Source organism: Lampris incognitus, chromosome 3 (genome assembly GCF_029633865.1).
Source record: "Lampris incognitus isolate fLamInc1 chromosome 3, fLamInc1.hap2, whole genome shotgun sequence".
Classification (NCBI taxonomy): Eukaryota; Metazoa; Chordata; class Actinopteri; order Lampriformes; family Lampridae; genus Lampris; species Lampris incognitus.
The window spans coordinates 113,306,011-113,321,693 of NC_079213.1; the positions used below are offsets into that span (position 1 = coordinate 113,306,011).

Sequence of the window (15,683 nt, forward strand, 5' to 3'; positions counted from 1 at the left end):
TTTGAAATTATATTTATCGCCAAGATTAAGTTCCATCATTCCGTTATCAGACTAAGTCCTAAATCATCTTCAAAAATGTTAACATAGCATACATGACTTTTTTCCAAGATATGTTTGTGTACTTTTTATGAGCAGCACTTTAATGACCCAAGTAGTCGTTTTTTTCCACATTACTGTGTAGTTATATTGACAACTTGGTTTTACAGCAGGTGGCATTTCCCTGACACTGGGCTGTGCCAGTGGGACCTCACGTCCGCTGCAGACAGTGCAGGGAATACAATGGAGAGCAGACTGTAGATAGAACTGTATTTTAATGCTGTTTTTGTGATTCTCCTCATACAGAACGATGTGAGCGGTCTCCTGGCCTACAGCCTGAAGGTGTGCATGTCCCTAATGCAGAACAAGAAGTTCCGTAACGAGGTGCTCCGTGTATTGGTCAAACTCTATATGAACCTAGAGAAGCCCGACTTCATCAATGTCTGTCAGGTAACCATCACTGAAAAAGACAAAAGCAAAAATAGTCCCTACCACCTTAATCTTGTTGCCTCTTTTTCCATCACAGATGATCAATAGAGGGTAGCAGAAATGTTTGTAAAATTACATGTTTTGGGGAAAAAAATTGGCCCATGATATATTGAGCTAAATGTTGTGAATGCAGTATGAGCTATGAGGAGGATGATGGACTAATATTTCCGTATGCAGCCTTATTTGTTCTCCTGACATCTTATAAACTGCCATACTGCTTTTATCCATATGTCTATAACCTTCTGCATCCCTTGCCTCCCCCCCCCCCCCCGTTCTCTTCTTTCTGCAGTGCCTGATCTTCTTAGATGATCCGCAGGCTGTGAGTGATATCCTGGAGAAGCTGGTGAAGGAGGACAACCTGCTGATGGCCTACCAGATCTGCTTCGACTTGTACGAAAGCGCCAGCCAGCAGTTCCTCTCCTCTGTCATCCAGAACCTGCGCACTGTGGGCACGCCCATCCCCGCCGTGCCTGGCTCCACCAACACGGGCACGGTGCCCACCGCTGACAAAGATGGGTAGGCCGGGTGGAGGTGTGGAGATAGCTTTGGGGTGTAGTTGTTGAGAGGATGGAGCGAAAAGAAGCCCCAGGACAGTTTTAAAACAGACACTCATGGTTTTTAGTAACGTTTGAGTGGGAAATGTGTAATGATGATGGTGCCGTAATCTTTAATTATACAACACGAGTAAAATCAGTGCAATAAATAAAATGTCAATTATGAGGAAGAATAGACCATGCCTAGCACGCATAGAAGCTGAGTGGACCAGATTGAGAATATGGTTCCACTGGTTGTCATGCATTGACACACCTATTACCTGTTCCCAAATTTCCTTCTGGTGGGCTGCTGGATCGGGGTTAAGGGAGTCAGGGGAGCCATAAATTATGGAAATTGGGTGTTTCTGTGCAGAGTCCAGAGTAAGAGGGGAGTCAATAGCAGATCCACGAAGGTGATTAGGGAAATGAAGGGTAATTGGTTTTAATGAGATGTCTAATTTGACGGAAGCGAAAGAAGTGGGATTTAGGCAGGTCAAACCTGGTTGAGAGCTCTGTGAAATCAGTGAAGATTCCTTCCTTATAGAAATATTTGATATTAAGTAAGCCCTTGTCATGCCAAATGTGAAAAATGGGGTCGGAGGAAGAAGGTGGGAATAAATGGTTTTTGAAGGCTTGGGCTAAAGTAGAGGTATACTCCAGAGTAAGGTTCTTTTCACAGTACCCTTACACCAGTGCCTGACTGGGAAAAATCTACCCAGCTGGTTCGAATCCCCGTGTTACCTCCAGCTTGGTCGGGCATCCCTACAGATAGAATTGGCCGTGTCTGTGGGTGGGAAGCCGGATGTGGGTATGTGTCCTGGTCGCTGCACAGGCGCCTCCTCTGGTCAGTCAGGGTGCCTGTTCGGGGGGGGAGGGGGAACTGGGGGGGAATAGCGTGATCCTCCCACGCGCTACGTCCCCCTGGCAAAACTCCTCACTGTCAGGTGAAAAGAATCAGCTGGCGACTCCACATGTATCGGAGTTTCGTTTTAACAGCATGTAGGTGGTGGTGAGGTGAGTGTTGTCTGAGCTCCATTCCACATGAGAGTCAGCAGGGCTGTTGTCTGAAGCAAACAACAAAAAAAAACCTGGTTGAACCTGAGTTTGACTTACTGATGTAGTACTATGTGTTGGTAAAGGTCTTCCACCAGCTTGTTCTGTCTTATCTGCTTGTTAGACACAACAATGTTACTTCTTCAAACTCATCACTACCTGTCTTCTTCCTCATCTGGTTGCTATGATGAAGATGGAAAACACTGTGCACCCTGTCATTTTTCCTACCAGACTCTAACCGTTGAAGTGACAGGCTATAAAAGTCGATTTCGATATTACAGTAGCTGTCCTAAATATTCCAGCAATAGCAAGTGCCTATAAAGGACTTTTGTTGGCATGTAAGTTTTCAGGATTGTAGCTGTAACAAATATATCTTGTGAAAGTAAATATTTTATTTTCCATTTCTTGGTGTGTGTTGCAGTGATGCAATGGAAACGGATGACAAGGCCGGGAGCTCCCCTGCTGGAAAGCCAACAGACACGGTAAGTTTTTCGGTACCGTAACTGAAAACCCACTGAGGGTCAGCTTTCTATGCCACAGTGCAGTATTTTTTTATTCCATGCTTAGGTGATGACTGTGCGGCTTCCCTGTGTTTATGTAGAAAGAGGAGCCCAAAGACCAGAATGCCAAAATGATCAAAATCCTCAGTGGAGAGATGGCCATAGAGCTGCACCTGCAGTTCCTCATCCGGAACAACAACACAGACCTGATGATTCTCAAAAACACAAAGGTAACTTCAGAGTTACAGTCTCCCCAGTCTTTTTTTTTTCTTTTTTTGCCTCCTTTTTCTCCCCAGTTGTATCCGGCCAATTACCCTATTTCCCGAGCTGTCCCAATCTCTACTCCACCCCCTCCGCCGATCCGGGGAGGGCTGCAGACTACCACATGCCTCCTCCGATACATGTGGAGTCACCAGCCGCTTCTTTTCACCTGACAGTGAGGAGTTTCACCAGGGGGGCGTAGCGCGTGGGAGGGTCATGCTATTCCCCCCGAACAAGGCGCCCCGACTGACCAGAGGAGGTGCCTGTGCAGCGACCAGTACACATATCCACATCTGGCTTCCCACCTGCAGACTTGGTCAATTGTGTCTGTAGCGATGCCCGACCAAGCCGGAGGTAACACGGGGATTTGAACCGACGATCCCTGTGTTGGTAGGCAATGGAATAGACCGCCACGCTACCCAGACACCCAGGAGAATTGCCTTATATCATGAAAAGATTTTTAACCGTTGTGTCAGACAGTTAAAAAAAAAAAACAGCTGTATAAAGAATATAACATCGAAACTTGGCCCATGTTTCTCATGGATGTGTTGTCTGTGCTACAGGTTGTCTGTCTGTTACCACAGACAACACATCTCATGGATGGGATGTCTGTGGTAGGATTTTAACGTCAGTAAGGACCCAGCACTGAAATGTTTCCTGTTTATATTTTGGATGTGGCTGCACACAATCTAAATTGTTTTGATGCCAAAAAAGGATTATTTGTTAAGCAAAACGGTGTTTGCTGTCATAGATAAAATGAATATTCAGAAGTAAATGTCAGCATTAAGATAGCAACATGAAAAGTTTGTAATTGAAAATGTAAAATTTATAACCAGAATTGATGGAAAGAAAAGGTCAGAACATTTCTTGGAAAAGTGATGGAGTTACATCAATGGTGTTAGATGAATGGGATGGTTATTTGTGTTTTTTTCTGCCCTCTAGGATGCAGTCCGAAATTCGGTGTGTCACACTGCCACGGTTATAGCCAATTCCTTCATGCACACAGGAACCACAAGTGACCAGTTCCTCAGGTATTCACGTCCGCTGTTACGAAAAAAATGAAGATTGTTTGAGTAACGGAACAGGAAAAGTCATAAAATGTGCTTCAGCTGGCATTTTTCCTTTTCTTATTTGCTTGCAGAGAAAACTTGGAATGGCTGGCAAGAGCGACCAACTGGGCCAAGTTCACCGCCACAGCTAGCCTTGGTGTCATCCACAAGGTACGTTTGTCATCTCTAAATCCTGCTTCCACATGACTCAAGCTATAAAGAGGCCTTTCGGTGAAGAGAGAGAATGCTGTAAAGATGATTTGTTTATCCTTGTCTATTTTCACCTCCTGTGTAAGGTTTCTATTCTGGTTGAAAGATTTCTTTTATTGATGCTTTTGGTCCTTGGTCAGGTCTCGAAAAAGAGCTTCTCAATTTCAAGAGGACTTCTTGGTTCAATCGAGTTTAAAAGATAGATGGTTTTTTAAATTCATCCCCCCTGTTCTCACCAATTGTATCCGGCCAATTACCCTATTTTCTGAGCCGTCCCAGTCTCTGCTCCCCCCACTCTGCCGATCTGGGGAGGGCTGCAGACTACCACATGTCTCCTCCGACATGCCGCTTCTTTTCACCTGACAGTGAGAAGTTTCACCAGGGGCACATAGCGCATGGGAGGATCCCCCCCCCCCCCCGAGCATGCGCCCTGACCGACCAGAGGAGATGCTAGTTCAGCGACCAGGACACATACCCACATCCGGCTTCCCACCCACAGACACGGCCAATTGTGTCTGTAGGGACGCCCGATCAGGCCAGAGGTAACACGGGGATTCGATCTGGTGATCCCAGTGTTGATAGGCAACAGAATAGACTGCTACGCTACCTGGATGCTCTAAAAGATAGATGCTTTTTTTTATGTTCAGTAGTTTTTATTTTCACACATGGATTATAGAGATGGAAGGAACAATTTAACAGGGCCTACTAGACAATATCAAGAGACAGACACATTTGGATTAAGGGTGATCATAAGACGAGTCTTAACAGTATACAAGACAATAGGAACAGCAGAGAAAATTAAAAAAAAAACAAACAAATAAAAACATAGTTGGCAGATAGACAGTAGTCTATAAATAGATCTTAAGATATAGATTAGTTGTCTCAGATTACACGGGGCCTCTAATGAAGGAAATATAGTGCGTCCACTTGGCCTCGTATTTTTCCACCTGGTTGATGAGTCTAAAGGAGAGTCGCTCGTGTGCTGCCACAATTCCCAGATGGGAGAACCATACATTGGTGTGAGGTAGGGTGGCCGACCTCCAATCTGTTACCATGAGCTTTCTACCCAACATCAGGGCTGTCTGGACCGACTCTGCTCGTGGAAGGGCTTTTAAAGGAGTAGGGTCTCCCAGAACAAAGAGGCTTGGAGAAAATGGGATGTCTGTTGTTAGTATGAGTTTGATATTCTCATATATCGCTGTCCAGAATTCTTGTGCAACACGGCAAGACCACAGCATGTGGATAAGCATACCCGGGCCCTCCCCAGACCTCCAGCAGTCAGGGCTGTCTCTTAGTTTCGCCCTGTATAACCTCGAGGGGGTCCAGTATACCCTGTTAATTATTTTGAACTGTACTAATCTTGTCCTGAGTTCCCGTGATGTTTTCTTGTAATTCCTTAAAATGTTTTCCCACTCCTGACTGGTAAAGGTAAGATTAAGATCGATCTCCCAAATTAACTTTAAATTGGATCCCAAACCGTCAGAGTGTTTAGTCAACAACAAGTAATATTTTGAAGCTTCATGGCCTGTGCCAAACACCTTAACTATATCCGACAGTACATCTGAACTAGGCGGGGTTGTGGAGATAGACCCAAAAGTTTGAGACAAAAAAGATAGATGCTTTTGTTAAAGTGGCCCAGTTTCATACCTCATTGGATGGCCCAGAATCCTTTGCCATATCCACTGCTGTAAAACAATCAGGAAAACCAAGAAAATATAAAGTGGATTGTATTTTATGTGGTCCTATTTTGCACTTTGAGTCTAAAATGCTGTCATTCAGGGCCATGAGAAAGAGGCGCTCCAGTTAATGGCCACCTACCTGCCCAAAGACACCTCCCCCGGCTCTGCCTACCAGGAGGGGGGGGGACTGTACGCCCTGGGGCTGATCCACGCCAACCACGGAGGGGACATCATCGACTACCTGCTCAGCCAGCTGAAAAATGCCAGCAACGATGTGAGTTCATGACACAGTGGCTCTGAATGCAGGTCCAAGGTTAAATCTATATCCAGGTCTGGGTAAAGAACCAACTCTGGAACTCAACCGTAGAAACGGGTTGTCCATCAGACCTGTAACTAAAGGTTATGAAATTATGACAGATTTGGTTCTGACTGAAGGCACACCCACTTTGGAGGGGAACGGGGAACACTTAGAAGTTTATATTATAATGTTAACATTAGAGCTGTAGGAAAGGTTAACTGTTTCTTTGTAAGTAATTGAAACCATGGATGATTCCATCATCTGAAATTTTACAAATTTTAAGTTGGGCTCTTTTTTTTCTTCTTTTTTTTTCTTTGAATAAAAAAAATTACATCAGGATTTGTAATACAATAGTTCAAGTCCAGGTTTACTGACTACCTCTCTATTGTTTCTAGTTTTACCTTCTGTGATGAGCCACTGTCTCTTCCTGTTTCATAGATTGTCCGTCATGGCGGTGCCCTCGGCCTGGGACTGGCTGCTCTGGGAACAGCCAGGCAGGACGTCTACGACCTGCTGAAGTCCAACCTGTACCAGGACGATGCTGTTACTGGTATTGATCCAAATGTTTATTTGCTTTCACACACATCACTTGGTATAGAAATATTTGTTGGGACGTCCTGGTAGCGTAGCGGTCTATTCCGTTGCCTACCAACACAAGGATCACCAGTTCGAATCCCCGTGTTGCCTCTGGCTTGGTTGGGCGTCCCTACAGACACAATTGGCTGTGTCTGCGGGTGGCAAGCCGGATGTGGGTATGTGTCCTGGTCGCTGCACTAGCGCCTCCTCTGGTCGGTCAGGGCACCTGTTCAGGGGGGAGGGGGAACTGGGGGGAATAGCGTGATCCTCCCATGCGCTACGTCCCCCTGGTGAAACTCCTCGCTGTCACGTGAAAAGAAGTGGCTGGTGACTCCACATGTATCGGAGGAGGCATGTAGTAGTCTGCAGCCCTGTCAGAGGGGGTGGAGCAGCAACCGGGACGACTTGGAAGAGTGGGGTTATTGGCCAAGTACAATTGGGGAGAAAAGGGTGCGGGGGAAGAAATATTTATTGGGGTTTGGGTCATTAGTACAATTGTGAACCTGCCTGAAGTGGAGACTGGGATGTACCAAACTAGTCCAAAAATCAGGAGTCTTGGCACAAATCTAACTGGACTCTTGTGGTAAAACAAGGAAATGATTACATAATGCAATGCCTTGTGGGTTTACAGCAGAATGTTGGGGGTAACAAAAAATGTGAGCATCAGAGTTATGTATGGTGCTCATGCCACATGGTCTATTAACATGTGACGTCTCTCTCTCTCCATGTGAGCCCACAGCTCATGACAACAAACCGTGCACTCTTTCTGCCATAACCATTAACATCCCGCTTCTTCTTCTTTTGGCTGCTCCAGTAGGGGTCGACAAAACGGATTATCCTTTTCTACTTCTTCCTGTCCTCCCCATCTTCTTCTGTCACACCAACCACACGCATGTCCTCCCTCACTACATCCATTAACCTCCTCTTTGGCCTTCCTTATTTCCTCTTCCCTGGCAGCTCCATATTCAGCATCCTTCTCCCAATATACTCAGCATCTCTCCTCCACACATGTCCAAACCATCTCAATCTTGCCTCTCTTGCTTTGTCTTCAAACCGTCCAACCTGAGATGTCCCTCTAATATACTCGTTCCTAATCCTGTCCTTCTTCATCACTCCCGGTGAAAATCTTATCATCTTCAACTCTGCCACCTCCAGCTCCACCTCCTGTCTTTTCGTCGGTGCCACTGTCTCCAAACCATACAACTTAGCTGGTCTCACAACCATCTTGTAAACCTTCCCTTTAACTCTTGCTGGTACCCTTCTGTCACAAATCGCTCCTGACACTCTACCAATTCCACCCTGCCTGCACTCTCTTCTTCACCTCTCTTCCGCACTCTCCGTTACTTTGAACAGTTGACCCCCGAGTATTTAAACTCATCCGCTTTCATCACCTCTACTCTTTGCATCCTGACCATTCCACTGTTCTCCGTCTCGTTCACGCATATGTATAGCATCTTGCTACTGCTGACTTTCAGTTCTCTACTCTCCAGTGCATACCTCCACCTCTCCAGGCTCTCCTCAACTTGCTCCCTACAGATCACAATGTCATCTGTGAACATTATAGTGGCTTAGCACGTTGCGTCACAGCAAGAAGGTCCTGGCTTCAAATCCCAGGCTGTCCCAGATCCTTTCTGTGTGGAGTTTGCATGTTCTCCCTATGTCTGCATGGGTTTCCTCCGGGTGCTGCAGTTTTCTCCCACCATCGAAACGACATGCATGTTAGTGTTAATACTGCTACCTGTGCCCCTGACAAAGGCAGTAGGAAAAGAACTGGAGTTGGTTCCCGGGCGCTGCAGCTGCCCACTGCTCGTATACAATAGGATGGGTTAAACGCGCTGAACAACTATACAATGACAAAATAACGTGGCTTTCTTCTTAGTCTACGGAGATTCCTGCCGGATCTCATCCGTTAACCTGTCCATCACCATTGCAAACAAGAAAGGGCTCAGGGCCGATCCTTGATGTAATCTCACCTCCACCTTGAACCCATCCGTCATTCCTACCGTACACCTCACCATTGTCACACTTACCTCATACATATCCTGAACCACTCCTACATACTTCTCTGCAACTCTCAACTTCCTCATACAATACCACACCTCCTCTCTTGGCACCCTGTCGTATGCTTTCTCTAACTCCGCAAAGACACAATGTAACTCCTTCTGGCCTTCTCTATACTTCTCCATCAACATTCTCAAAGCAAACACCACATTTGCGGTGCTCTTTCCTGGCATGAAACCATTCTGCTGCTCGTTGATCATCACCTCTCCTCTTAACCTAGCTTCTATTACTCTTTCCCATATCTTCATGCTGTGACTGATCAACTTTATACCTCTATATCATGGAAAGTTTGCACAACGTTTCTTGAAAGCATTATCATTCAGAGTGAGAAACATTTCGTCGGTGATGAAACGCTTCTCTCAAACGTTGTGTCCAGGTGAACTGAGTCAACTTTTCTGTGATTTCCTTACCTGGATTATTGAGCATGTATAAAGACTTCATATCTTTGTCGCTACTACAGCTCTGCACAGCACTGTTATTCTTTAAAGTCAGTACTTCACTCCTTAGGCATCCTCTCACTTTCGAAGATTGTGTTAAACAGTATATTTAAAAACTCCACCGCCATCTCCTAAACACCTCTATGCCTCCACACATACATCATGTAGTCCAACCGATCTTCCACTCTTCATCTTCTTCATAACTGCTCTCACTTCAACGTTGCTTATCCATCGCACTTCCTGATTCACTGTCCCCATATCATCCAACCTTCTCTCTCTCTCATTTTCTTCATTCATCAACCCCTCAAAGTACTCCTTTCACCTTCTCAACACACTCGCTTGTCAGCACATTTCCATCTCTGTCCTTCATCACCCTAATCTGCTGCACATCCTTCCCAGCTCGGTCCCTCTGTCTAGCCAATCAGTACAGATCCTTTTCTGTTTTCTTGGTGTCCAACCTCATACAACTCACCATACGCCTTTTCCTTTGTCTTCGCCACCTCTACCTTGGCCTTACGCCACATCTCCTTGTACTCCTGTCTGCTTTCTTCATCTTTCTGACTATCCCACTTCTCCTAACCTCTTCCTCATTCCACCACCAAGTCTCCTTGTCTTCCTTCCTCTGTCCAGATGACGCACCAAGTACCTTCCTAGCTGCCCCCCTCACTTTTCTGCAGTGGTTACCCAGCCATCTGGCAACTCCTCCCTGAACTCCACACAACAGTCTTCCTTTTTCAACTTCCACCACTTGATCCTTGGCTCTTTCTTCCTCTTCAGACCACCATCCGATGCTGCCTAGCTACGTTCTCCCTTCACCACCTTGCAGTCTCCAATCTCTTTCAGATTGCGCCTCCTGCATAAGATATAGTCCACCTGTGTGCACCTTTCTCTACTCTTATACATCACCCTGTGTTCCTCCCTCTTTTTGAAATATGTATTTGCCAAAGCCATTTCCATCCTTTTAGCAAACTTAACCATCATATGTCCTTCCACATTCCTCTCCTTGACACCATACCTCCTCATCACCTCTGTTCCCTTCACCGACATGCCCATTGAAGTCCGCTCCAATCACGATTCTCTCCTCCTTGGGTACCCTCTCCACCACTTCATCCAACTCACTCCAGAATTATTCTCTCTCTTCCATCTCACATCCAACTTGCGAGACATATGTTCTAACATTCATCATCAAATCTTCGATTTCCAGCTTCATACTCATCACTCTGTCCAACACTCTCCACCTCCAGCACACTCTTGACATACTCTTCCTTCAGAATTACCCCTACCCCATTTCTCCTCCCATCCACACCATTGTAGGAAGAATTTGAACCCATCTGTGATGCTCCTGGCCTTACTTCCCTACAAGTCTGTCTCTTCACACACAGTATATCTACCTTCCTTCTCTCCATCATATCAGCCAGCTCACTCCCTTTACCAGTCATAGTGCCAACATTCAAAGTTTTGACTCTCAACTCCACACTCTTACCCTTCCTCCTCTCCGCCTGCCTCTGGACATGCCTTTTACCTCCTTCTCTTTCACCTGACAGTAGCATAGTTCCACCGGCACCATGCTGGCCAACAGTACCGGTGGCAGTCATTGGTAACACGGGCCTCAACCAATCCAGTATGGAAATCTGATTTATGATCTGCATATTTGTTTGGCAAATACAGGCAGAGCTGGGGGTGGCAGAGTTGACGATGCTAATATTTCCGTTGGGGGTGACAAAGGAGGACAAGATTAAGGAATGAGTATATTAGAGGGACAGCTCAGGTTAGACAGTTTGGAGACGAAGCAAGAGAGACAAGATTGAGATGGTTTGGACATGTGTGGAGGAGAGATGCTGGGTAAATTGGGAGAAGGATGCTGAATATGGAGCTGCCAGGCAAGAGGAAAAGAGGAAGGACAAAGAGGAGATTTATGGATGTGGTGAGGGAGGACATGCAGGTGGCTGGTGTGACAGAGGAAGATGCAGAGGACAAGAAGAGATGGAAATGGATGATCCGCTGTGGTGACCCCTAACGGGAACAGCCTAAAGTAGTAGTAGTATATATTTGTTGGGCAAAGGTTTTACGCTGGATGCCCTCCCTGACGCAACCCCCCCCCCCCACACACACACACACACACGCACATTTATCCGGGCTTCGGACCGGCATTAAGAATGCACTGGCTTGTGCATCCCCAGTGGTAGGGTTAACCATTAACATCCTGCTGTGAATCCAAAATGCATTTGTCTTCCGTGTTGTCATTTCCTCCTTTCGAATTGACCTAGTAAATGCCCGCTCAGCATTAGGCAGTGTGAGCCAATCAAATAATGTGATGGAATCTGGTTCATAGATGAGAGGATTCCATGTGAAAATCCAGTTGTGCATCTATGTTGACACCTGTTGTATTCCCTGTGTCCTTCAGGAGAGGCAGCAGGTCTGGCCCTGGGTCTGGTCATGCTGGGCTCTAAATCAGCTCAGGCCATAGAGGACATGGTGGGCTATGCCCAGGAGACACAGCACGAGAAGATCCTGCGTGGCCTGGCTGTAGGCATCGCCCTTGTCATGTACGGCCGCATGGAGGAGGCCGACGCTCTCATTGAGAGCCTCTGTAGAGACAAGGTGAGGCACAAGAACCTCCGAACCTCAGACACTGAATGTGCGACGTGATGTCAGAGTGGAAAGAACAATGGAACATTTAGGAACATTTCTCCCTGATACTGGTACTTTACATTATTACATCATAACCTTCTTGTTACATTGATGATGATGCTACTGACACTGGAATGATAAAAATGATAAATATTATTTGGGAAAGACTTTTCATGAACAAATTTATATGTGCTAAACGTTAAAAGCATGCGCACAGGACTGTAGACACTCCTTTATTTTGATTATAGCAACTCAAAAAGAAAGGGAGATGGAGGCTTCCGGGTAGCATAGCGGTCTTCCGTTGCCTACCAACACGGGGATCGTCGGTTCGAATCCCCATGTTACTTCCGGCTTGGTCGGGTGTCCCTACAGACACTGAGGGTGGGGAGCCGGATGTGGGTATGTGTCCTGTTCGCTGCACTAGCACCTCCTCTGGTCAGTTGGGGCGTCTGTTTAGGGGAGAGGGGGAATAGCGTGATCCTCCCACGCGCCACGTCCCCTTGGTGAAACTCCTCACTGTCAGGTGAAAAGAAGCGGCTGGTGACTCCACGTGTATTGGATGAGACATGTGGTAGTCTGCAGCTCTCCCCAGATCAGCAGAGGGGGTGGAGCAGAGACCGGGACGGCTCGGAAGAGTGGAATGATTGGCCGGATACAATTGGGGAGAAAAAGGGGGGGGTGTTGAAATGTATTATGAGGACAGACGTGAGGTCTTAGTGCTGTCCCTCTCTTCCTCCTGTAGGACCCCATCCTGAGGCGCTCAGGAATGTACACGGTTGGCATGGCCTACTGTGGCTCTGGAAACAACAAGGCCATCCGCCGCCTGCTGCATGTCGCTGTGAGTGCTTCCTGTTCAGGTCACCTGATGTTTTGTTTTTTGTTTTTTTCCCCCAACTGCAGGGATAGATGGAACTGATGTTAAGGGTCAGGGCGGGGTGGTTGAGCTAGCTTTCATGACAACAAGCATTGTTATTGTTAATACCGGGGCTTCAGTTATTAATCATAAGATTGAGATAAGGACAATTATAAATCAGTATTAATCATTTTATTAAACTACTCTCTTATTTTTTATATAGTAAATCAGTTTAGCTTGTCCTAAATCAGTGAGGACTTTCCCTTCAAGTTTTGCTTCCAAAAAGTGGTGATGGGGCTTCTGAAGCCTTGTTAATTAACATTAGTTCACCATGATGAAAGATCCTGTAAGACAACCCACCCATCACGCTCCATAATGTTCACAATCAGGAAACATGATAGCACATAAACCACAATGCTGCTAAAGAGAGAAACATCACAGAAATTATGCCTTTATTGCAATAATTGGTGTAATTTCAACATCTATATTTGTAAGTATGATTGACTACCATTTAGAATAAAATCCTGTTGTGATGAATGTATTTCAACTCACTGTCCAGCAGGGGGCAGCCTGCACAAGTATCAGTTGGTAATTGGTGTGATTGGCCCAGATAACTCAGTTAAATACGATTGACTGCATAGAGACTAGTGTTGGGTTTGCATGTGTCCGAGCTGAGCTGCAGTTTTCTTCAGCGTCCCCTGTCTTTGACCCGAAGGTGAGCGACGTGAATGATGATGTGAGGAGGGCTGCCGTGGAATCCATCGGCTTCATCATGTTCAGGTATGTTCCTAACTGACAGAAACCAGCCATGCGCTCTCTGACTTCATCCACCCAGAGGCCCCAGGTCCACTTTGGAACCCCAGACCTGGTTCATCTGGCCATATACGCATATACAACGTCTGCATTCCAGCCATAGCACAGGCTTGTTTTGTTCCAGCTGAGTTGGGAGCATGTCCTTGAGTCGGTATTATTTGTGGCTGAAGCCGCTTCAACACATATCCACCCTCCCCCACACACCGCACCCTCCATGTCTTCTTCCTTTGTGCAGCACATTAGCATATTTTGCAGGATCTTGTATTTTTAAGCTTTCCCCGCAGTGCTGGTTTTGCGCTCACCTTGACTGGTGTAGTGTGATCTGCACAGGAAAACAAGTTTGCTGTCGCTCTCCGCATCTCTAGACTTGAGCTGCTGTGTGTTTGGTCACATTTCTTTTACCCATTTTCATATTTTCTGGGCTCCAGTACTTTACAAAGGTTGTCGGCTCTTTATAGACCTATTGTGCATGGTGCAGTGTTCTTGGAGATCACCTTGGCTTTAATGCACTGATGGGGAAATGCTCAGCTGATGGCATGCAAGGAAGCAAAGCGTTAAAATTTAGTGTAGCAAAAGTAAGAAATATCAATTTGTGTTTGGTGAAGAGGAAAACATGTCATTTGACACAGAACAGAGTTTCTGAAATTGAAGCCGTTTTTCATGTCTAGCAACCAGCGCTGTTGGATCAGCCTTTCTTTTGATGCGTCTTGTGTTTATGTAGTGATTATGTTGAGTAATCATGTGCAGTGGTCCGAGAGGGACGTGGAATATCGGAAACTGTGCTTATACCTTCACTGACCTCCCCTCTCGTGTGTTGCACCTCCTTTTTATACCTCCTGCTCATGCCTTAGCATTCTGTCTGCTTGTTGGGGATGGGTTGAATATATATTTTTTTCATCTTTTTAAAGAGGCTAGCTTTATACTAAAATGACTGTAGTGTGTTCAGTTTCCTGCCCGGTATACTTTGTGCTTAATTCCCAGGAAGAGAGCTTTCATGGGTTTGGGGTATATTATGTCTGGTGAAGACATCTTATCAGATTGGTAGGGGTTGGATAATTACTGACTTCTGGAACGTTCTTCATTGTTTTTTTCTTTATTTCCTGCTTGTGTGTGTTACACATCTGGATCTGTCTGGTACTTTGGGGGGTTGGTGCTGAGTAGACCTACAGAGATGCTGACACACAGAACAGGATCCATATTCTCCATGTCAACAGGATCCATATTCTCCATGTCACCCATTTCTTATCTTCCCAGAGTGCACTGCGACTTCCTCTTTCTCAAAGAGGTGATCCTCTTTGGGAGAATACTGAGCTTTCCTGTCATTCTCACTCCCGTTTCTCTTTTCTTCCTGCTTTTGAGGGCTCAACACGTTTGACTGCGACATGAATTTACCCATTAGGCAGCAGCCGAGCAGCGCTAAACAGAGCGCCCTGCCAAACAAAGGTCCATTTTAAGCCCAAAAAAGGCTATGCGATATTCCCCCGTGATCAATTGGGTGCAAGATGAACCTTGTTTAAATCCTTTGTGTTTAGAGAGCCTCATAAACGGTAACAATTCAGCTGTGCTCCTCTGTACCTAACCAAACCCAACCCCCCCCCTCACGCACACACACACACACACACACACACCCCCCGCCGAACTCCTCACAAGCCACTCACCCACTTTAGGATCCGTCTTTAGTTGGCCCGAGTTCAAATGACTTGAGTTTTTGCCATTTGTACTTTACCACAGAAGTGGCACTTCATCAAAGAGGAGTTGTGTGAGTTGTTTTCATAAAAGAACTTGGACTCGCTGTTTTTTATTTTATTTCAGCGGATACATGTGGGTCTGAGCAGAAATCAAGCACATGAGGTAAAAATAGGAAACAAATGGGAAGAAAACGCAGGGCATAAAACCTCCCTGAGTGGCACCGACACTTGTTATGAATCTATAGACATCCATCCACATCATTTTTATTTATTTATTTGTTATCTGTGAGATTTATTCCAAACATTTCTTGTTAGATTCTTGGTCATTTTTTTCTGTTTTTATGTGTTTGGCTGTGTTATCTCAACATTGTGACGTGGTAGGGATTTATAATGTGACGCTGTCAAGTATGAAGATGGACTTCTAGCATAGTTGGGGATGAAAAGACCATGACAGGTACTGGTTGGCACATTGGCAGCTGTGCCAAGCCTATGTTTAGATAAACCCATTTAAATTTA

General features: G+C 45.8%; 1 protein-coding gene across 1 annotated transcript in view; it reads left to right on the plus strand.

Annotated features, from left to right (window-relative positions):
• The window catches only part of psmd1 (proteasome 26S subunit, non-ATPase 1), an 81,881-nt gene that overhangs the window by 8,168 nt on the left and 58,030 nt on the right, over window positions 1–15,683 (plus strand). The window contains exons 6-16 of the mRNA XM_056277199.1: window positions 343–486; window positions 815–1,041; window positions 2,533–2,593; window positions 2,713–2,841; window positions 3,815–3,903; window positions 4,014–4,092; window positions 5,911–6,084; window positions 6,547–6,658; window positions 11,587–11,783; window positions 12,556–12,651; window positions 13,382–13,446. Of these exons, the coding sequence (XP_056133174.1) occupies window positions 343–486; window positions 815–1,041; window positions 2,533–2,593; window positions 2,713–2,841; window positions 3,815–3,903; window positions 4,014–4,092; window positions 5,911–6,084; window positions 6,547–6,658; window positions 11,587–11,783; window positions 12,556–12,651; window positions 13,382–13,446 (1,373 nt within the window). The remainder of the gene's footprint in view (window positions 1–342; window positions 487–814; window positions 1,042–2,532; window positions 2,594–2,712; window positions 2,842–3,814; window positions 3,904–4,013; window positions 4,093–5,910; window positions 6,085–6,546; window positions 6,659–11,586; window positions 11,784–12,555; window positions 12,652–13,381; window positions 13,447–15,683) is intronic.